This window comes from Propithecus coquereli, unplaced genomic scaffold, assembly GCF_000956105.1.
Source record: "Propithecus coquereli isolate 6110/MARCELLA unplaced genomic scaffold, Pcoq_1.0 Scaffold37, whole genome shotgun sequence".
NCBI classification, from domain to species: domain Eukaryota; kingdom Metazoa; phylum Chordata; class Mammalia; order Primates; family Indriidae; genus Propithecus; species Propithecus coquereli.
In genome coordinates, this window is record NW_012149396.1 from 7,490,870 (window position 1) to 7,514,541 (window position 23,672).

At 48.2% G+C, this 23,672-nt stretch overlaps 1 protein-coding gene across 1 annotated transcript in view; it reads right to left on the reverse strand.

Moving 5' to 3' along the window:
- Positions 1-11,018: 11,018 nt before the first annotated feature.
- Positions 11,019-23,672, reverse strand: part of ALPK2 (alpha-kinase 2) — a 96,406-nt gene continuing 83,752 nt past the window's right edge. The window contains exons 11-12 of the mRNA XM_012651732.1: positions 18,951-18,999; positions 11,019-11,247 (exon numbers count right to left, since the gene is read on the reverse strand). Coding sequence (XP_012507186.1) covers positions 11,019-11,247; positions 18,951-18,999 — 278 coding nt within the window. The remainder of the gene's footprint in view (positions 11,248-18,950; positions 19,000-23,672) is intronic.

The window sequence follows — 23,672 nt, forward strand, 5'->3', positions numbered from 1 at the left end:
AGGAAACAGACTTTTATTCAGAAAGCCATCAGACCAGGAAGATGGTAGACTAGTGTTTCAAAGAACCATCTTAAGTTAGTATGAACTTTAGGCTCTTTTTGTGTTAAGGGAAGGGGGAAGAGGAGGAGGGTTGCTAGAGGTGAGTGAGACCGCAGACATCTGGGCATCAGGGAGGGTCCGAGGAGGTTGAGAAACTTCTTTGTCCTTGGTGAGTTAACTTTGGATGACATAGGTCAGGTCTTGAGGTTCCTATAAATCTTTAACACAGCGTTGTTACTTGTGTGCATACTTCCCTTATTTCCCCAGAAACCAGTTTTGGGAAAGGGATGGTTATTGTCTGTCTTCTAGGGTTGAACTACAAGCTAAATTCTTTCTGTAATTGGCTGGCCTACATGCAGAGCTAAGTTTTTAACCTAAAGGGTATTACCACAGGGGGTCAGAAGCAAAATGGAGATAGTGATGTTAAGCCTCCCACGGTTACAGATTCATGAGTGCGCCAAAGACTGGATGTTTAGTCACCCCCAAGGCTGTAGCGGTAACTCAGGCCTCTACCAGCACGGTGTTGTGCGTGCTCCCCTCTGCTCTTCCTGCTACCACGACTGCCTCCATCTTCACCTGCGGTTTCTGCTCACCTCATGTCGTCTGCTAATTCTGGGGTCTTGCGGCCCATGCTGCTTTATGGCCTCAGCTTGCCTGCCTCCTTGTGGAGAGGTGATCATCTCAGTTAAGCTGTGTGTTTCTGCCGGGGCAGAACTTTTCGCTGCGGGCCAGGACATGGGCTGCGGGTCGACCCATGAGGCAGGAAAGCACAAAGAGGGTGTGCATGAGAGAGTCTAACGTGGGAAGTAATACGGAAACTTTATTCTGGGCAGGAGCTACCCATTCTCCAGGTCAAAAGGTAGGGGAAGAGCTCTCAGGCAAAGGGAACAGCATGTGTGAAGTCTCCGAGCGGGATAGAGTTTGGGTCAGCCAAAGAACTCGAAGTAGGCTGGTGTGACAAGGAGGTGATGGAGAGGAGGCAGGGAATGCTGCGTGTCCCCGGCGTCAGGAGGGGCAGATGAACTCACGAGGACAGGCATGGGGACCATTGCCATTTATCAGTCACACACTTTACTGATGGCATCGTCAAGACCAAGGGTTGGCAACCCACAGCCTGGGGCCAAACCCAGCCTGATGCCTGGTTTTTTATGAGCCGAGTGTGGTTATCAGTTTTTACAAGTTGAAAAAAATCAAAAGAGGAATCTTTCACGTTATATGAAATTTACATGTAATTCAATGATATGTGAAATTTACATGTGAATCCCTAGGAGAATATCACATATGATATGTGACATTTATGATTTATATGAAATCTCGTGAGACTTATATGAGAAAAATCTCAGGCACAGGTTGTCAGTGCTCAGCAAGAGGGACTAGAGATACAGTAGCACATCCAGGTACGTGGGAGATCATCTCTGCCTTCTTTGTGGCTAGCTGCAGTGGGAATGTAAATAAAGTTTTAGTGGAAGTTACCAAAAGGCCCCGTTTGCCCAGACTATCTCGGTGTAGCATTGGAAGTCTCAGATCCTAGAAAACCTCTTAGTGCCAGGCAAACCGGGATGATTGGTCACCTGGAACACAGCCAGGCTCATTCACTTGCATATTGTCCATGGCCACGTTCACGCTCTAGTGGCAGAGTTGAATGGTTACAACAGAGACCACCTGGCCCCCAAAGCCTAAAATACTTGCTCTCTGGCCCTGTATAGAAAAAATTTGCTGACTGCTGTTCAAGACCAAGGAAGAGCAGATAATTTATCTGATAGGGCAAGAGGATATCACTGATCGTAACTGTCATAAGTGTTGCCTATGCTTATTTATTTTCCCATTAGGTTTTTCTCATTTTAAAAACCTAAATTAGATCATGTCACTCTCCTGCTGAAAAATTCTTCCATGGCTTCTCATCCCACTGGGAATAAAATCCAAGGATCCCCTGATCCCTTTCGGATAGACCTCATCTCCTCCTCTTCCTCTGACTCGCTTCATGCCACACCCATCGCCTTGTTCCTCAATGTGCCAAACACACTCCTACCTCAGGGCCTTTGCATATGCTGTTCCCTTTATCTGGACTCTTTCCCCAGGTATACACATGCCGATTCCTTTACTTCATATTTCTATTCAACGTTGTCCTTTGGAGAAGACTTCCCCATTACTATAGCACTCTTTGCCTCCTGACACCACTTATCTATTTTCTCTGTCCACACTAGAAGGTGGACACATGAAGATGGGGACCTTGCTGTATCCCCAGCTCACAGAGCAGCCCCAATCACGTGGTGGGTTGGCAATCAATATGTGCAGCATAAATGAATGGTGAAGTCAAGAATTTTGTACCTATCTCCAGGGTTCTGTCCCCGCTCACTGGACCATATTACTGCTAATCAATATTTCATTTTAGCCAATATCCCTTCTGTTACAATTATGCAGCTGCCTCTCTCTGTCATCCACTGGCCTCATTTCCTGCCAAACATCTTGTCTTTAATCATCTGAACATCTGCCCTGTGCATATCTCATGCCAGATGCCAACCTGAGATGCTGCCATTTCTCTTGTCCTAAGGATGGAAGCATTAATCCTGAGCCCAGGCGTGGAATCAATGTGATTCTTCAACCCTTTGAAACTGACAGTGACATCTCATGCATAGTGCACTTTTCTGGGGTGAGGGTCCAGAGCTGTCACCCAGTCTGTAAGAGGGTCCTCCATCCTCAGAAGGCTGAGGTGCTCTAATTTTAAGCAACAGCAGTCCGTTTGCCTAAAGTATGCTAAGCTTTCTAGTCTGTGTGCCAGGGCCTCCTGGGGGCACCCGCTGTCCCTGACCACCCTGCTCTCTAAGACCTTGCAATGCCAAGCTGTGCATCTCTGCAAGATTCCTCCCTTCTGACACATTCTGAAACCGCCGTGCTCTGCTACAGTGAGCACGTCCCTAGCGGCTGCCCCGAAGTGGCTGTTTTCTTCCAGGCAGTGCAATGGGCTGGGCTGAGCTTCCTGCAAATGACAAGCAGAGACACTCTTCTGGGAAGAGCCGGCTGCCAGGTCCCGGCAGAACGGTGTCAAACGTGCATCCTAACGAACCCGAGGCCTGCTTTCTGCACTCTGTCAGGTGTCTGCGCTGAGGGACTCATTTCCCCCCAAGCTCCCTGTTTGGTTATTTCTCAGAGTCATTGAGGCGAGGCTGCCTGGCTGTGGGAGCCTGGAGATATTCTGCAAGGTGATTCAACCCAGGTGCAAGGAGATGGAAATTTCAGGGGCTCTGAGGGCATAGACTTGGGGCTCAAAGGAAGACTTCCTGGAGGAGGTGACATTGAAGTGGAGACTTGGAGGACAAGTGGAGGTTATTCAAAGAGGAGGGAAGAGACCTGGTATAAGTTTCTAGGGTGCCACTGCCTAAAATTCCGTTAAAAGGAAACAAGCTTTTCTGTTTTTAATAGTGGGTAAACAGTAAAACAAAACAAAGGGTTGGGTGGAGGCAAGGAGAACACGACAAGGGCACAGAAGGAAGAGGATGGAGAAGAAAGAAAACACACCTGGGACACCAACCAGCGCACCAGCAGCACCTGGGGGCTTGTGAGACATGCAAAGTCTCTGACCCCGCCCTGCCACCCCGGACTCATTAAACCAGAAGCTCTGGGGTTGGGGCCAGCGCCCTGTGTTTTAACAAGCCCTCCAGGTGCCTCTGATGCACGCTCAGGCGTAGAACCACTGGGCGATCAAGCCTGGGACACTGTGGTTCTCATTAGTGCTTAATGAGAGAGTAACGAGAGGATCAATCAACCAATTACTCCGCCTTGGATGAGAGCAGAGCAGAGTGTTTTCAGCCTTGGAAGCACATCAGAAGCACCCCAAGAGCTTTTAAAAAAATGCCTGATGCCCAGGCCATGCCCCAGACCAGTTACATAAGAATCTCTGAGGAGGACCCAGGCACTGACATTTTTAAAGCCTAGTAAGCGATTCGAACGTGCAATCAAAATGGAGCATCACTGCGGTAAAAGACATCAGCCAGATGCTGTTTTGAATGGCTTAGAGCAGTGGTCCCCACGCTTTTTGGCACCAGGGACTGGTTTCATGGAAGACAATTTTTCCAAGGACTGGGCGTGGGTGGGTTGGTGTCTCATGGGTCAAAGGAGTGTGGCATGGAGCTCAGGAAGTGCTGTGTGGCCCGTTTCCTAACAGGCCACAGACCGGTAATGGGCCATGGCTCAGTGGTTGGGGACCACAGGCTTAGAGAACCTTGTGTGAAAAAAAACAACTTATAAAAAGTGTATATCAAGTAGCAAGTAGTTTAGACAAAATGGAGCTTTATTTTCTTTCTCCTTTAATAAATCTAGAGGCAGAGGGCCTAGGACTGGGGCAGCAGCTCCATAATGTTTCAGCAGTTTGGGCTCCTTCTAGATGTCCGTGGTCACAATGGGATTACTAGAGCTATCACATTCACGTTTCCAGAAGGAAAGACTTAGAGTGAAGGAGTAACAGAGTAGCTGCCCTCTGGTTGAATCCTCTTTAAGGAATGCTCTTGGAAGCCCCACCCAGCCTTACACTTAGATCTCCTTTGCCAGGACTGTGACACATGACTACTCTCAGCTGCAAGGGAGTCTGGGAAATGCACTATTTTAACTGAACATCTTGCCAGTGTGAACAAAATTGGGTTCTGTGACTAAGGAAGAAGAGGGGAATGGATGTTGGGTAGAGGGAACGGGTGATGGGTAAGCAGCCGCCAGTCCATTCCTGGATTAGTCAGGGTTCTCCAGAGAAACAGACCGATGGGAGATACGTACAAACGGATTTATCATGAAGGCCTTGGTTTGCATGATTATGGGGGCTGAGAAGTCCCACGATCTTCTGTCTACAATCTGGAGACCCAGGAAAGCTGGCGGTGTAGTTGGAAGGCCTGAGAGGTGGAGAGACAATCGTGTAGATTCCAGACTGAGTCTGAAGCCCTAAGGACCAGGGGTGCTAAAGACCGATGTCCCTGCTCACACAGGCAGGGGGGAAATTCCACCTTCCTCTCCCTTTTTGTCCTGTCCAGGCCTTCAGAGGCTTGAGTCGTGCCCCCCCATGACGGCCCTTCCCACGTTGGGGAAGACCATCTGCTTAGTGCAGCAATTCAGATGTTACTCTCCTCCATAAACGCCCTCACAGACACACTGGAAATAACATTTAACCAGATATCTGGACACCCTGTGGCCCAGTCAAGTTGACACATAAAATTGACCATCCCAGCCAGTTACTCGTAGGGACACTAGGAAAGGGCAGGGGAGAGTGAAGACTGGAAGAGACAAGAAGAGAAGAAGTGAAGATATAAGAATGATACTTCGTGTGCTTCCCCGGGAAAGGGAACCAGCCCGAGCTGGAAGGGCAGCTTGGGGAGGAGAGAGGGGAGGGAGGCTTCGGTGTGCTGCAGTCAGAGGAGGACAGGCTGGGTGAGTCGGTGCGAGAGCTCCCTGTTAAAATGAGGGCAGCAGTGGGTTTTCTCTAATCCTCATCCTCAAATTCACTGAGATAAACACAACCAATGAACCATATGGCAGTATCCTCAATACACAGAGAACTGAAAATCAGCTACAATCCCCATCACAGCCTGAGAAAAATATCTGCTGTAAACATGGACCACATTTGGGAATTGGGGAAGCCACAGCGATCGATTCAACAAATAGTGATTAAGCACATACTACGTTCCAGGCCCTTGTAGGTGTTACGGATACATCAGTAAACAAAAGAGATAAAAATCACTATCCTCATAGAGTTTATATTCTACTTGGGGAGACAAATACTAAAGGAAATAAGTAAACCACGTGGTACCTTAGAAGATGGTATGAGTTAACGGGGCAAATTTAGCAGGGAGAGAGGATGAGAATGGCAAGGTGGTGGGACAATTTTAAATTGGTGTTCCGTCAGAGAGCACCCAGGACAGTTTTTCCCATCAGGAAGTTGAGGTCACACCATGGGAGGGCTGGGACAGGGAGGAGGCAGTGTTGTCATCATCCCAGGCCCTGGAATTTGGGGACAGCTGTGATACCTTTCCAGCTTTTGACAAGGGGAGAGATTTCTCTGAAACTATAGGAAAGGAAACTGAGGCACCCAAATGATCCCAGATGATTACCTTTCTTTGGGGATGGCGATGGCAGTGTGGGTGGGCTCTAAGAGAACCAGGGACCATTTCTGTGGCTCGGTGTCCCCCATGATGCCGGGAAGGAGGTGGCACCTAAGGGGCAGTGCACACACCGTCTCTGGTTCCTCTGACCTGGACCTCCCTCCTGAACAAACTGCCTGGAAGTGGGTGTGGACGTGAAAGAAGAGGACACTGCTATGGGTTAAATTGTCTCCCCCCAAAACTCCTATATCGAAGTCCTAAGCCCCGGTGCCTCAGAATATGGCATTATTTGGAGAGAGGTTATTTATCAAGTGAGAATGAAGTCCGTAGGGTGGGTCCTAATCCAATATGACTGTTGTCCTTATAAAAAGGGGAAATTTGAACACAGACATGCACGCAAAGAGAACACCACTGAAGACTGGAGTTATGCTTCCATAAGCCAAGAAACTTCCAGAAGCTGGGGGAGAGAACAGGAACAGATGCTCCCCCAGCACCTTGGAGGGAGCATGGCCCCACTGACACCTTGACCTAGGACTTCTGGCCTCCAGGACTGTGAGGCTATGAATGTCTGATATGTGAGCCACTCGATAGTTACGGTGCTTTGTTTCGGCAGGTGTAGGATTATCTAATGCAGACACCAGACACCAAGGAAAGTCCTGTGGGCAACTTATCGCCAGAAAGCAGCAAGCCACTACCTTGTCATTCCACACAGATGTCGCTAGAGGAAGAGGAGATGACAAGATGAAGAGGAAGGTGGAGGTGAGATGTCTCCATAGAACTGCTTCTGCTACATCTGGGCCCTACCATGGAGGCTGATGGGCTGGTTTTTCTTGATTATATGTGATCAAAAACGTGTGGCTTTTGGAAAAAAGTCTCTGAGATGATTTCTATCCGGGACCATTTGGGCCTTTCATGAAAAACAGAATTTTAAAAATTCTTGATGTATTGGCATCATGAGTGCTTGTAAACGTTTGTGGCGTCATAAAATTGATGGCTGTGCGCACATGATCACACGGATGAAACTGGCTTCCATCTTGCCTCTTAGCTTTTAGGAAATAGTGTTAGAATAGGTAATCTCTCAAAGAGCTTTAGAGCTGCTACAGCAAAGAGTTGGAAGATATATCCTATGCCGGGAGTCGGAAGAGGCTTTTTTAAAAACTATTTGAGCCCCAGTGACATCTGGGATCCTTGGCACGTGTGGTCAGGGGCGCAGAACATGTGCCAAGAAAATGAGCCAGGACCGGGCTATGGCCAAGCTCCTCCCCGCTGCATTGGTTGAACACGTGTCCGATACACAAAACCGTATGCATATTTAGGAGAGCACTTTATAATTAGAAAATAATTGTTGCTTCTTCTGGGATTCTTTTAATGTGACTCTTTTAGAAACTTTGCTGTTGTCGGGCTTGTCAGAGGCGTGGCTAGGAGGCACTGGCACAATAAACATTAATACAAGCTGACCATCCGCGCACCCACAGCTAGGCCTCCCCAGAACAGGATGCGCACTGGCAGGAAGTCATTATTTCCCTGCTATTTTCATTTGTGATAAACCTGCTGTCGAAAACACAGGACCATTGAAATGAAGCATTCACTTGCTTTTCTGATCCACCCGTCACGGAGCTCCATCGTTGAGCCGTTTGGGTCAGTGCCTGGGTGGAGCATTCATTGTACTTACCGTGTTCCTGGCACTGAGCACGTACGGAGAAAAATGGGAAAACGATGTGTTGCAAACTGAGCTTGGAAAATGTTAGCGAGTGTGGGCATTTCTGAGACCCCAGCGCACTCCATGTGCATCCTGGCATGTGACCATGCAAGGAAAGCAGCACTTTATCTCAGAACGGAAGGATATGGGTGGCTGGAAACATGACCATGCAGCCCCACACAAGGCCACCCCTTGAAGCCCTGGCTGGGACAAATCCCACTGTGTGTGCCCCTTCTGTCCCTGTCCTCCAAATGTTTCTAAACAGCTGAAATAAGATTACAATAAACAATACGGGAAATTCCAAAAAAAAATCTAAGCATCTGTGAAACGAGTCAGAGACAGCTCCATCCAAGAGAGGCTGCCCCTGGGCTGACTGCAAAACACAAAATCTAGAAGTAAAAATCCTGTCCCTCCAATTCTCTGCCTCTTCATCTCTCCAAGTGAAGATACAAAGCCACCTAGAGGGTAAGAGGTCACAGGATGGCTTTGACTTTTCGTTTTATACCTTCCTATAATTTTTTAAAAATGCTTGTGTTGATATTATTTTAGTAATTACAAATTATTATGAAAGAAAGTACTCTGGTCTGTCAAGAAGGCTCTAGCTGCACCCACACTGACATGCAGATAGATGATAGATAGATGAATAGATAATTCTAATCAAAACATGCCCTGTGGTTTTTTGCTATTGTGGAACTTTCTAGAACTCCACTGCCAAATGCATCTGTAACAGCGGGATGCAGTGGTGCAGGCCTGTAATCCCAGCTACTTGAGAGGCTAAGGCAGGAGGATCGCTTGAGCCCAGGAATTTGAGGCCAGCCTGGGCAACACAGTAATATACATTTGTCAGATCTCTACAGGCAAAGCAGGCTATAGGCTGCCTTGTAGAAAAATGAGCGTTTTATAATCTGCAAGTGAGCGGAACCACCCAGAAGAAAGGCTAGAAATGGCAGATTTTCTGAAAAAGATGAAATATGACAAACTAAAGTGTTTTCTCTTTCAAATTCCTTTTCAAAACAAAAATCCCGCCTATGTTCCCTTTTTTATCAAAACCCCATGCGTAAGTAGAAGCATATTCTAGAGCAGAAGAGGCAGAGTCTTCTACTGAGGAACAACCACCCCTCCCAGAGGGATGCTCACAGAAATTGCTGCGCTGCCAGCGTGACCCATGGCAAGCGCCTCACCCGGCCGTGTTTCTCTCCTGCTGCCATGCTGCAGCGTCCTGTATCAGAATCTAGAAGTAGCTGGGCTCTTCCTCAGGCAGGCTGTTGTTTGAGCTCCAGGAGGTCTGTCAGCCCTCTGAGCACTTCAGGACTCTTCTCCCATGGTCTGGTTCCCCCACTCTGAGTGTGGGCGCTGGCTAGTGGCAGGAGATGCCCACAGAGCACGTTATAGAGATGCAGAATCTCAGGCCCCACCCGGAGCTGCCGAATCAGGACCTGCATTCCCCAAGGTCCCGGTGACTGACTCCTGTGCGTATTCGAGCTGGAGAAGCATCCACCACGCTGCTCAGACATGGCCTAACAATTCTCCCAGAGACAGTCAGAGAGTAGATGAAATCTGTCTTAGAAAACAACAAACCATCTGAAAAGGCTACATACTGTGTGATTCCAACTACATGACATTCTGGAAAAAGCAAAAACTATGGTGATGGTAAAAAGATCAGTGGTTGCCAGGGATTGGGGGAGGGAGGGACGTGTAGTTGGAGCACCAGGGGTAGGTATTTGGGGCGGCGAAGCTACTCCACATGATATCATGGTGGATACGTGTTGGGATACATTTGTCCAAACCCATAGAATGTACGATACCAGGAGTGAACCCTAACGTAAAACTAATAATAACGTATCAAGATTGGCTCATCAATTGTAACAAACACACCACACTAATGCAAGATGCTAATAATAGGGGGAAGCAATAGAGTAGCAATAGGGGGATACATGGGAACTCTCCATACTTTCTGCTCATGTTTTTTGCAAACCTAAAACTGCTCTAAAAAATAAAGTCTATTAATGACACAAGAATTACAACAAACCGTTGGGACAGCAGATATTCTTACACTTTGGGGTGCATTAAGCTGTCTCTAAGTTGTCTTTCTATTGTTTTGTCTTGCTCAGTATGAACTGCTGCCGTCACCCTGCTTTGCAGCTGGGCGTGACTCAAACCGGTAGGGAAAGGGCTCTGAGCGTGTAAGGAGACCCATGTAGAATGGGGGCAGGGGTAGGTGCCAGGATCCCTGAGAGCTGGGGCGTCCCCGCCAGGATTAGCACTCATCTGCCAGTGTCACCCACCGTGGGTCAGCCTGGGTTCAGAGAGCCCAGGTTTAGGGAGCAAAGTAGAAAGTGATCAAACCTAAGTTGTAAGAATGTAGGAAAAACACTGATGTAAATATTTTGTGGTCTAGTAAATCTATTAGAAAATTACTTGTAGTCCCAGCTACTCGGGAGGCTGAGGCAGAAGGATTGCTTGAGCCCAGGAGTCTGAAGTTGCTGTGAGCTAGACTAACGCCACGGCACTCACTCTAGCCAGGGCAACAGAGTGAGACTCTGTCTCAAAAAAAAAAAATAATAATAATAATAGAAAATTACTAAATCCTGGGGGAATGTGAAATATGGCACAAATTCTAAAGAACGAGTATCTATGGTGATAAATGCATCTTACACTTGTTTAAATATGAATTTAATTAAACAGAAAATTGCACCTGGCTGTGTGACTAATGATGGGAAATGGCTTTATGTTTCAGAAGCCACCTCCAGCAACAAGAGCGTATTCGACATTAGTGCGACAACTCGACGCAGTGGGGAATTCGTGATTTCTGTTTACATCGCAGCAGGACGCATCTAGAAATCCCGAGGTTAGGAATGGTGTTGGGGGAGGGAGTTTGGCTGTGGATACACAAGTCCTTGACAACACAACCACGTGTAAATACACAAATAGACACATGACGTGAGGTTGGTAAAAATTCTAAACGTGTATACAAAGAATGGACTGTCTTTGAGACTGACAATTGATTCAGTCTCACCATAAATCTGGTCACAAATCCTGTTCCAAAATCATTTCAGCAGGTGACAGGTTTAGAAGCATCTTGGAGCACAGTCAGCTGGGAACAAAGATCGTCGCATCCTCTCTGCAGGCTGTGTGTCCTCTCTAGTGTATTTTCAGATGTTCCCTCACAAGACTGTGCGCTGCCAGCCCTCGGTCCTTAGTTAACAAGGGACGTTAGGTTTTCTTTCTGCCGGGGTCCCGGATTCCGTGTTCTTCGCTGTTGCGGAGCTTGTCTGAACCTTGCTTTTCCCGATGCTTGGCTTCCTCTGTTTCTGGTTGCTGTTTTGGAGGGATTTGAGCCCCAGCATTTCACAATACTTGTTACACTGGTGTAGTGCTTTAAACTGATCGATGAAGGTCATGGAACAGTTGCCTTTAAATCCTTTGTACCTGGGAGTTTGGGTGGAAGGAAATAAAATTTTTAAGATCAGGACGCTTCACCAGTTTAAAAAGAAACATTTTAAAGGGGAAACTAATGATGCATGAAAATATATTTATTCCTGTTTTAGGCAAGAACACCCACATGGTTGACATGCTATTATGGAGAGGACAAAAAACAAAGACCATGGACTCAAGTAAAGGCAAAGATCCACCGACACGCATGGTCAAGGTCAAGGGCCTATAATCATACGAGTGTTCCAGGATAGATTTACGCATTGGTAGAACGGATTGCCACCTGTGTGTAAAGGGAGGGGCTCTGGGGAGCCTCCGCCCTGGACACATCTATTAATTCCAGAAATTCCACTCATATCTTTCATTTTTTCATGTTTGTTGATTTATTTCTTCATTGATTGGGCATCAGACACTATAGGGGAATTACAAGGGGTTAATAAGCTCTGTGGTTTTTCTGAAGCTGCCCATCTCGCAGGGAAGACAGACACACAAGCGTGACATTGTACTGTGAGGCAGTGCTGTGGAAACATAGAAAATTCCATTTTCCACACTGCCTAGTGGGTTCTAAGGTTTCATAGAGGAACAATGGCGCGGGACTTATCTGGCAGAGGGAACAGTGTGGGCAAAGGTTCAGAGGCTTGTTCTGAGCGAGAGCTGCTGCTCTGAGGAGAGAAGAGGTCGGAGGACATTTGTGAAAGGCTTCAAAGCCACGCTGTGTCATTTTTCCTGTGGGCCCGCGTTTCCCAAAATACATTCCAAGGAACAATAGTCACACAAGATGCTTTGAAACTCTGTGCTGTGGGTACTGTGAGAAATGCTATACAATGTCTCTCCTTGTTCCCGGGACGTTCAAAATACACATCAGCTCTTTAAAGACCCTATGAAGCCTCACATTAAAGAAACCTCCTAAACTTATTCCACTCGGGGGTTCCCCAAATTATTTGAAATGAAAATCTGGTTTTCACATAACGACTTCTTTAAAGGTCACTGAGTCTTTTTAGGGGACGTTGTAACATAACCAGATCCGTGTTTTCTAGAGAAGTTGTACTCTGAGGATGTCTACAGGGTGACCTTCAGCAACCAATCTGAACAAGCACTACGGGCACACGGTCCAGCCCCCACCACCCTTCACTGCACCAATGGAGGGACCCTCTCAGCAGTTTGTCCTTGTTTCCCCCTTGTCCAGACAAGTGCACGTAAGATCGTGGTCAAGCAACTGCTCAGATGGTTCCATCTCCCTTGGAACAAAATCCAGCTCATCCCCTGGAGTACCAGCCCTCTCTGCCCTTCTTCCCTAGCACGACAGCTCTTCCTCAGGCCTCCGTGTGAGCAACAGCCCCGCTGCCTCCACGGAAACCAACCCTGGCACTGTCTTCCCTGACAGCCACCCTGGCTGGAAAAAAGCAGAACACTAAGTTTCCTCCTTTTGCAGAAAATGAGAGGCGGGAAGAAGCACCCCACCCACGAGTCTGGTCTGGTTTGGTTCTGCTGGCAGGGGCATTCCAGAATTCCTGCGTACTTGCACGGTTCCTGTTCTCGCTGCTTCTGAAGGCTCCCCAACACCAGGGTGATGCGAGCCCTGAGGAAGAGAGAGCAGGGAGGGACCTGGGGGATGGAGGAGAAGCCATCATGTACTACGGGCCCATTCTCAAGGTCACCTGAGTCCTGTTCCCATGAACATGCAGGAAGCATAGAGTCCATTTCTTGATACCTGAAGCCGAAACTGGAGTTGAGGACAAAGAGAGCCGAGGAGGAGGTGCCAGGGGTAAAAACATTCGTCAAGAAAGCAGGCAGAGACTCATCCACTGAACTGCGCCCCAGAACTCTGGTTCCCAAAGGCCGCCCCTGCGTCCTCTGCAGATGGGAGTCCCCAGGGCCACAGGCAGGCAGCTCGGGCGAGGGAGCAGCATGTTTTCGTTGTGTGTACAGGCGGCATGAGATCCCACCATTGAGAAGAGCACCTGGGCTGACGTCCTGGGCAGGGGTGAGGGTGGCAAGGCCACACTGTCAGTGTCTGGCTTGGACAGCGATGACGGCGGGCCCTTCTTCATTGACAAGCTCTGACATCCTCAGGGAGGGCGTTCTGTCCTCTGGAACATCACCCGACAGTTAGTCCCTCTCTCTTTGTCTCCTTCCCTTCTGCCTTCAAACAGGCATCTGGCTCCCTGTAGACAGACAGACACACACACGCATCCCACACCTCCTTTTCCTGCCTACTGTCTAGACTTTGCCTTGTCTTCTGTTGACGAACTCATGGAGTCCATGGCGTCTTGCAGCACACTCCTTCCCCGATCCCTGTCTCCTGCTCCCACCATCTCGTTTGGCTTAGACCTTCCTGAAGGCACTGATAACGTTTTTCCTGGACAATTCTGGTCTTTGCTCAGTCCTATCCCCCCCACCCCCGGCTCTCTGTGACCCCTGACCCTCCTGGCCATCCCTGCACCTTCCTCGTCTGTCTCCCTCCTGCTGGCTACCAGCCTGTCCTTCATGGGCGAGCTCGAGTCCACCAGGCTTCTCTAGTGGTTCTCTCTGCTCAGACTTGTCTCTGAAGCTGGAGGACAAATGACGAGGAGTCCATCTCTGAGTCCTCAGGTCCTGGGAACGGACTAGGCAGGGGATAACTAGAATCATCCTTTGTAAGACTTCCAGGCAGAGGCCAGGAGGCTGCCATGCAGCCCCTCTGTGGAGGAACTGTGTTCTGGCTGGCTGTGTGGGGCCCAGGAGACCCCCAACACACACTGAGAGCTGTGGCAGTGGCAGCCTCGCCACAATTGTGGAAATGACCACTTTATGGGCCTCCAGACTCCGTCGATGGCAAACACTGGCCAAATAAATCACCCAAATGACTCTACAGTAGAATGTCTTGATCAGATTAAAATGGGATGCAGGCTGCTCTCCAGGGTAGGTGACAATGGCAGCAGCCCGGGAAAATAGATATTTGGGATGGAAAAGTGACTTTCTCGGGTCCATTATGCCTGTGAGACTGGCCCTCTGATTCCTGGCACTAGGGAGCCAGTCCAGATGTTTGGCGTCCCACAGTGACACGGGCCTTGCTGTGAGACACACTTAGAAGATGTCAGGAAATTCTGTTCCAAGGTCCCTTTGTTGCACCCCCTCAGGCATTGCTCTAAGTAGTCTGCCTGGAGTCACCAAACACATGCCTGTTCTCCGGTGTGTTTCTTGAAGAGCAGATTCCATTTCTTCCCACCTGCAAGTTTGTTTTGGTCCTTCCTCTCCCAGGATGGTGGTGTCTTGACTTGTGACTGGGCGAAGTGTCCCAGGTGGCTGCTATGCTCTCTGTCTGCCTGTGGTCATTGGGTGCACAGCCCCTCTTTTGGAACTCAGCTTGGCCAAATGCAGAATTCTATTTTGATCTTTCCTCTTTTTCATGGCTTGGGGGACCAGATGCTTGGGCACGCAGATGCAAATGGAACCTGCTTTCTGAAGGCCACTGTCCTCCCGTGTGTCTGCCTTGACACGTGGCCTCTCATCACCTCCCATCTGCCCCTTCACGGGGAACAAGTCATTCAGGCTCCCGTCAGGGTCTCCTGAATTTGGCTTCCATGTCAGGGACGCCTGGCATGTGCCACCTCCTTCCTTCCTTCTTCCAAGGCAGAAAGACGCCACACTGGCCGCCACACTGAGGGGAGTCCTTTGTGGCTATTCATACTCTTATTTTGGTCCCGTGCTTACTGACTGGGAAGAAATCTGCTCATGGCACTTCTCTTTTTTCTACTTCAATCCCACAACTCGAGATTGGCTTTTTGGGGAGACTACGGAGGGCAAAGTGTTGGCTCTGGTGCCCTCTGGTGGCTGAATTGCAATCCCTCCACCTCCCCCAGGACCTGCCCGTGGGCTGGAGGGGGCCTGGGTTTGCAGAACCCACGGCGACTCTGCTCCCCTGCACACCTGGTTTTAGATTGGTTTGGGGTGAATAGGTTCAATTTCCAAATCTCTAGTTACAAAATTAGGCATTTTCCCTCGTCTCCTTCAGAGAACTCTGAATGAGCAATTGCGAATCAGAAATGTGTTCATGGGTCCAGTTACTCTCTTGGGTCTATCTAGAAAAGAGATTACTGGATGTCAAGACAATCTTGTTTGCCATACTTTATAACTTGAAATTTTCATACTCGACATTTGCCCAAAGATTAAGGGTGCTGAGGCACAGGGGATGGATTTCCAGACATAGTCCTATCGCTGGCTCCCCAAAGGAATATGAACTACTTCTGTTTTAAGGATCATACTGCCAAGTGAAGTTGAATTAAAATGAGTAAGTCATGACAGTTCTCTGTTTTCCTTATAAGATTATAGTAACTATTTTCCCCCAAATAGTATCACAACGTCTGACTTCATTAAACAAGAGAACAAGACAGGTCACATCCCTGGGATGTCAGCAGCTGTATAATGGTCCAGATGGAGACAGAAGGGAATATTTTCTTTAAAAGACACACAGGATGCTGCTGCTTATGATTGTGCCATTCCGCGCAGCTGAGCACTGCCAGGCAGCAGCCTTCCACAGAACTCAAACTCGCGACTCCCTTTTCATCACAAATGAACTAGGCTCCCTCGTGGGTGCTTGCGAAGAATGAAGACAACTGTGTTCAACCAACCCTTGGTTCTCCACCCCCTCGCCTGCTCTCTCGGGAAGCCCCCTGCAATCTGCAATGCTCTCCTTCCTTTCTTCCCACCCGGACTCTTCCTGTCTGCAAAATGCCTTTGAACTTGAGCCCTTTCCAAGTCTGTCGCCATTGCTCAGCTCCCTTTCGCAGCTTTGCTGTTCACTGGAGAGCTGCTTCGGTGGAACCTCAGCTCCCAGCACTGAGGATCCGCCTCTGTAGCTCGGGGTGCTGGCCTGTGCCCCTGACTTCAGTAAGGACTTCCTAACTCCTGCCTGGACACAGGCTGCCCCGTGCCCCATGCCTCCTTCTCACCCATGAAGTGAGAAGGTTGGACACGGTGGTTGGTCTTCACTCCAGAAAAGAGGGGTCCCAGGAGCCTCGAAAGAGGCCTCTCACCACCCCTTACCCTCTGATTGGAGTTCCCCCTTTCGTCAATTTTTCAAACTGTGATTCTAAGATATATTGCTTCGGAGAAAAATATGTTGCTTAAAAGACAAAGTTTAAAGAAAAGTAAAATAAAAAAACCAAAAAACAATCGACGAGAAGATCTAATATCCCTTCCAAAGCTCTCAAACACTTCAGAATTCCCTCCTGTCCCACCTCCTGCCCCCGGCCTGCGCTTGGGTGGGAAGGCAGTGAGTGAGTAACACTTTACAGATGCATTTTGCACTGGGCTCCAGCCATCAGCTCTTCTAATGGGTCTTGGGCAGCTGTCCCAGGCCAGATAAGTCACATTAAAGCTGAGAACAAAACCAAAGGGTTGGATTTCTTTTTAAATTAGGAGAAAAAAAAAATGTGCCATTTGAATCTCCCAGGTGGTCTGGGTTCCTGGAACCTGTTGAGATGCTTTTAAAAGATGTCTTAGATAATCATGCTCTTAAGCCCACTTAGTTTTTGGAACTTCCTGGGCAGATTTCTTCTTTGTTTTGGTAGAGAGTTGGTCTAAACAACAGTATGAAATATGCCTACTCTGGTGTCAGGCTGAGGCGCAAGGAGGGAAAAGGAACTAATGTTTATTTAGCTCATACCAAGCTTCAGGGACTAGACATAGATTCACTGGGGACCGTCGGGGCAAGCCCGAGTGTCCCCATTCTGTACATCCCTGGCTTCAAGAACTTGAAGTGGCATCCCACAGTCACCCAGCTGGTACGATGAGAAGCCAGGATTCAAATCAGGTCTGGCGGTGTCTGCATTTGCAATGTCCTGCAGGGGACACGGAGTCTGGAAAGGGAGGCTCCATTTGGGAAGTCCTTCTGGAGCCCAGAGGCCATCATAAATAGGGCACCATCTAATTTATCTTCTACATGGGGACACTTGTCCAGGGCAATCGCTAAACTGGATGGGATGTAAGATGGTACTACCATGGGGAAACTGGGATACGCGGACATCCTTCCCATCAGGGTGGCTAGACAAACCCCCAGTCACCGAGAGGCAAGGCTACCACCAGGAGAAACAGAAGTCAGAGGCAGGGCTGGGATTTGAATGAAGCTTCCCTCTAAAACCCCCATCCATACTCCCCACGACAGCACAGTGTGCTCTTTCCACAAGGCCAAGGCTGTACCAAATTCCCTGACGCATACAGCAGTCAGGACTCCGCTCAGCACTGCGGGAGAAGCCCTGAGATAGTTCCAACATAGAACTTTCTTGTCCCTGAGCCACAGCAGGGAAAATATCCAAGTTGCCCCTTGGTTCCAAAACCAAATTGGAAGCTTTGTACAATCAGTGAGAACTTCACGCATCAGACACATCCATCTGGAGGTTACAAGAAAGAGTGACCTCTTTCCACTTGTTTCAACTCCCCCCATTTCTTTCTGTCCTTCCTTAAAGCTGACAGTTAGCATGTTTGTCAGAGCATTGCTGATGCTGATGGTCTGCAATAACCAGAGAGCTTGAATGGGAAGCAAGCCCCCCACTACCTCCTCCAAGTGCTCCCACACTCAGGGCCACTGTCCACCTGCCCCTATTGCCACGGGACAGAACCAGACAAATCAGGACAGCCCAGAGCCTGCTGGAACATGACAAACTAGCCAATCCTAAGCCTGCTTCCCCTGCCTCATCCACTCCTTCCTGAAGAAACCACAGCAGAGGGGCTCGCTCATATTCTCCTTTCACATCCTCTGTCTCTTGGCTGACCCAGTGCTACCCTACGAGGCCCCTAGTGGCGGGGCGCACCCCCTCCTCCCAGGATCTGTGAGTAACAAACTTATCTTTTCAATGGTAATTGTCTCCCCATCTGTTGGTCTTACTATGCCTAATGATGATAAAGCCTACATTTTAATACAGAAGCCGTCCCCTCCAGAAGCCATGTGCCCTCTTTCCCTCCTCCATGCAGATGGCCTCAGTATGTGGGAAGAGCGGAAGTGGGCAGAGGCAATGGTAGCGCCAGCACAGAACTTCATTTTCACCAAGAACCACAATGGCTGCTTTCTCCCCAGTGGGGATCAAGTAAAGAAGTGAGAGGGGCAGTTTGTAAAAAAGATACCCCAGTAAAAAAAGCTATCATCCCATCACCTTGGCGCACCTCACACTGAGAAAAACAACAACCTAAATTAGAAAAATAAAGCCATCGATAACAACGATACATAACTAATCACAGCTCTGTGACAGCTGTTTGCTTCCTCATGGGAATCTGTGAGTTGCCTAAAGTACTTTCGGGGGAAAAATAAATTTAAAATATATAAATTGAATTCACTGCACTGAATTGCAAAAAAATACATATTTTTCAAAGAAGCTCTTAATAGTGAAGATATTAAATGTAGAGGAATGAAATATTCCCAGTTAAAAGTCATCCCAGTAATGCTGGCATTTACCCTCATGGCACTCCAGTTAGTAATTAATCTTGAAATGCATTTGCAAGAGTTCTTGTTTGTTTCAAAGTTAGGAAACAAATGCATTTTCCTGCGAGGACAAAGTCCATAAATATTTTATGTAAGTGAGAGAAATGAATTCATGCCAAGAACATTTGTCACCCAGAGTCAGGACAAGAAATTTGCTCTGCACACCTCAGCCCGACAGCGTCTGTCTGCGAGGTGTCCGGAAGGCCAGTGTGAAATGACAAACACTCCGTTTTTTTCTACTCACCCTTTAGCCAGCGTTGCTATGCCAACGTCAGTTAACTTCATGCCTACACCTACAGGGAGAGAGCAAAGATGGCGTTTGTGTTACTCAGGACTCCCCAGCAAGCTCTCTCCCCGGAAACGCACCCATTTTAGCTTAGGTCTGGCCCCCCCAGTCATCAGTGAAAGAGGAAACCCTTACGCCATGGAAAGGGGGTGGGCATGGGCTGGGTGGTCAACATCGACAGTGAGAAAGTTCCAGGCAGCGTTTGTTCAGTTCAAAGCCACACTCCAGACGTGATTTCTCATTTCCATAAAGAGAGTTTTTCCATCCAGGACGGATTTTCTGGGTCAGCGTTAGACCCAGGAAGCTTGAGTTATATGTAGACTTTGAACAGTGGTCTGGGGACACTGGTATTTGGAACCCATTGTCTGACCCTTTGACACTCCCATTAAACCATGGTGGAAAGCGAGGCTACCAACACCCAAATGATGAAACAGCTATCTGAGCTTCCCACTCCGGCTCAGCAGAGAGCCGCAGGCATTGCCAAGCACGGAGGAGCCTTTCTGCGGTGCCTTCCCAGCAGGAGCGGTGGGGAGGGGGCTAGGGAACTGCTGTCTTCCACCATACGGGAGGACAAGAACAGCCATCCCCTCCTGCCATAGGCAAGAGCCACCCTCTCTCACTCTACCCCCAACCTCAGGCCACATCCTCAACCTCTCCCAGGAAGTAACAGCCCCTCCCTCATGCCCAGAGTGCAGGTGGCCTCTAGACCTTTCCAGAATCTCTGTGCTCCCACCAGGTACCAATTCTATTCCTGTCTCCCTAGGGTGGTGGCTCTGGGTACTTGCTGCGACTCAATGGGCCTCTGCTAAGACCTTATCTGTGCAACCTAGCGATGACCTTTCATCACAGGACATGTGGGCCCATAGCGCCACCCCCGATCCCGCCAGTGTGTCTGCACCTGCCAGACACCAGGCCTGCGTCTGGCCGCCTCCTCTCTTGCCCCAACACTTGTGCCGCATGGGCAGGGCTCTGAGCACTGGTGTTCCCCACCTCCAGCAGGTGCCCTGCCCACAGAGGGCCCTGGCAGCCTAGAAACCGGTCTAGGATATGGGAGAAGCAACCAGCTTCCCTCCAAAGCCATGTGTGAGGATCAGATCTGATGACAACTGAGTATTCCAGGGTCCCCCGTCCCTGTGAGCACGGTTTTCCGAGGCCCAGGAAAGGCATGGTGAAGGGTTAATGCTCTGATGCAGCAATGTCTGCCCAGATCACGGTAAAAAATACAGGACGTGCTGCTATTCAGTGTATTCAGTGTGGCTAGTGAGGCGGAAGCGACGAGGCCTGCCTGTCTACCGTGCACCTGTGAGCTAAATTAGACGCGGCGCGCCGGGAGAGCCAGTGAGCATTCTGAAAGCCTCTTTCACAGTTGCTAACTAATTCATCTAATTCCTTCAAAGCTGCTAACAACTCAGACATATGCAGAAATGCTTCCCGTAGCTTTTATTGCAGGGACTACGCTTTTAAAAAAACCCATCAAATTGCAAAAGCCTTCTTTGGACATCCTGTTTCATGGAAAGTCATATTTAAAAATCATAGCTCTAAGCTACATAGAAGTCCAATTTTTAAAAGTCATTTGGCCAAAGGTTTTTGAACTTGGGAAATTGCTTTCCTTTGTTTCTCACGATTGCCAGCTGGCATTGACAGTTGAGAAAGAATATAATTTTTTTAAAAAGACTTCTCCTTGTTTAATAATTTGCCAGCATTTCAACCAAGGTTATTAAGCATCTTTAGAGGATAATAATTTAAGTTCTAGTGTGCAGCTGTCAGACTGAGTTGGGGATAATCGTAATCCACAGGTTGTTTCTGATGGAAGGATGGAAGGAAGCAGCATTAGAATTCGTTCTCCAGGATTCAAGTTCTTGAGTTTTTTGGGTCACAGCTTCTTAGAAACCCTGGTAGTCTGACCAGTGTGCAGGTCTTAGGTCCAAATCACAGGTTGGTCTTTTACCCCACAAACCTACAGGACCTGGTACAATCCTATAAATAAGCCAGCACAACCAGGGAGGGGATAACTTTTTTTTTTTTTTTTTGAGACACAGTCTCACTGTGTTGCCCGAGCTAGAGTGCCGTGGCGTCATCCTAGCTCACAGCAACCTCAAACTCCTGGGCTCAAGCGATCCTTCTGCCTCAGTCTCCCGAGTAGCTGGGACTACAGGCATGTGCCACCATGCCCGGCTAATTTTTTCTATGTATTTTTAGTTGTCCAATTAATTTCTTTCTAATTTTAGTAGAGACGGGGTCTTACTCTTGCTCAGGCTGGTCTCGAACTCCTGAGCTCAAACAATCCACCCGCCTCGGCCTCCCAGAGAGCTAGGATTACAGGCGTGAGCTACCGAGCCTGGCCCAGGGGGTAACTTTTAAGAGTCTGAGAATGTGGCAGTTGAGTTGGGGTTCGTTTCTGTTTTAATTCTAATTTCAATGTCTCAGCAAAATTATAAAAAGTGGAGATTGCTTAGAGAATGGATGAGCTACCTCATGCCACACTGACAATGAAAAGATTTTTCCCAGCAGAAGAGGGTAAATAAACATTGTTATAAAACACTGTACCAACACATTAAACCACACACAGCATTTCCAGAGGGATGTAATATTCCACTACAGTGGTTTACCAGTTCCTGGAAGCTAAGCTGGCTGTGCGTGAAGCTCCGGGGTGTTGCTTTTTAGTAGAAAAACTGTATTTAATACAAAATTAATTCTGAAGGAGAAAAGATGGGGGAAGCACAATAATTGCGTAGCCAGAGTTTAAATAGAATAAATAGTGTCTAAGTCGAAAATTGTGTGTGTGTGTGTTTGTATGTGTGGGAGGGGGCAGCAAAGTCTCTACAAAGAGTGAGCATGTATGTCTGCCTTCAGTTTGGAGATTACACCTGCAAGACTGTAATGTTGCATTTCCCAGCCGGCCCGTGAGGGATCCCTCAGAGGGCTCAGGAGGAGGAACGGCACACACACTGGAGCCTTCTGACATCAGGAGACTCTTGGAAAGGCCAGGAAGGAAATCTCTTGCAAATGCGTTAAATTTTGGTTTAGTGGAAAGAGCTTGGGATCCAGAGTCATAAAATGTGGAGTCTCGGACCCCTCTGCTTACTTTCTTACTTATCCCTCTACTGACCCCTCTACTTACTTTCCTGCTGAGGGACAGCAGGAAATCCAATCACTGTCTCCAGGCCTTAGTTTTCTCATCTGCAAAGTGGGGATCATAATATCTTCTTTGCACGGTTATGATGAAGATTAAACCAAACTAATAGAAAAAAATGAGTGCATACAAAAACTGGCGAAATCCAAGTCAAGTCTGTGGTCAAGTTAATGACATTGTGCCAGTGTCAATCTCTTGGTTTCGATAATGTACTATGGTTATGTGAGATGTCACCGTTAGGCGAAGCTGGGTGAAGCATGCATTTTTGGAAAGACTTGTGAGTCTATAATGATTTCAAAATAAGGGGTTTAAGAAAGGGGGAACGGGCTGGGCGTGGTGGCTCACGCCTGTAATCCTAGCACTCTGGGAGGCCGAGGCGGGCAGATTGTTTGAGCTCAGGAGTTCGAAACTAGCCTGAGCAAGAGCGAGACCCCGTCTCTACTAAAAATAGAAAGAAAATTAATCGGACAACTAAACATATATAGAAAAAATTAGCTGGGCATGGTGGCGCATGCCTGTAGTTCCAGCTACTCGGGAGGCTGAGGCAGGAGGATCGTTCGAGTCCAGGAGTTTGAGGTTGCTGTGAGCTAGGACGCCACAGCACTCTAGCCCGGGCAACACAGTGAGACTCTGTCTCAAAAAAAAAAAAAAAAAAGAGGGAACGTTTATTATGTGGCGATGGTGCAGTAAATGTTGCACTATCTCATTTAATCCTGACAACAACCCTGTATGGAAATTACTGAAACAGAGAGGGAAGTGCTTTGCCCAGAGGTTAACAGCCCGGACTTGGCGGTACAGGGAACAGAACTGAGAAGTGATCTTGCTCTCCAACACCATGCGGTCGCTAGAGCTTGGGATCTTTGTCCGCGACAATGTCTGACATTTAGTGGGCATATAATAATACAGTTCAGATCTTTCTTAACTGCATTATTATTTGGAAAGAAAAAGAAATAGGGAACCCCCTGTGGTGGAGGCTGCTGGTGCCTTACCTGTTGCCCTCACCCTAACTATTTCTATGTGAACTGGGTCCCCCTCCAGGTGCCACCACCTGCCTGAGGACTTTCTCTGATCATGATTTGCCCAGCTTAGCTTGCCCGTGTGGCAGGTGACAAGTGCAGAGGAGTTAATGTCCCCACTAGGAACGGGCTTCAGCTGGTGATCCCGGCAGCTAGTGTGAAACAGCCCCGCTCCCCTGTTGAGAAGTGTGTCTACACAGGCTCCCAGCAGACCTCAGCTCCAGTGGCCAATGTGTAATTACACACTCTGCTGGCTGCCTTCCGTTCCCTGGTCGCGCATCTCCGCTCCTCTACTGGTGTGTCCTGGGATGCCCTCCCACGTTCGCTATTTGTACATGAAGACTTGTCTTGGGTCTGTCTCGGGGGGAACCCTAATTGTGACCCGCCCCCTATACTTCATACAAGAAATGGTATTCCTAAAAACTTTCTGTATATTTTGAAAACACACTGAATGGTTCAGTAGAGGAGCTTAAAATCTAAAGCACTCTAAAGACCATGTCACCTATTAAAAATGAAATGCTATATCTTAAT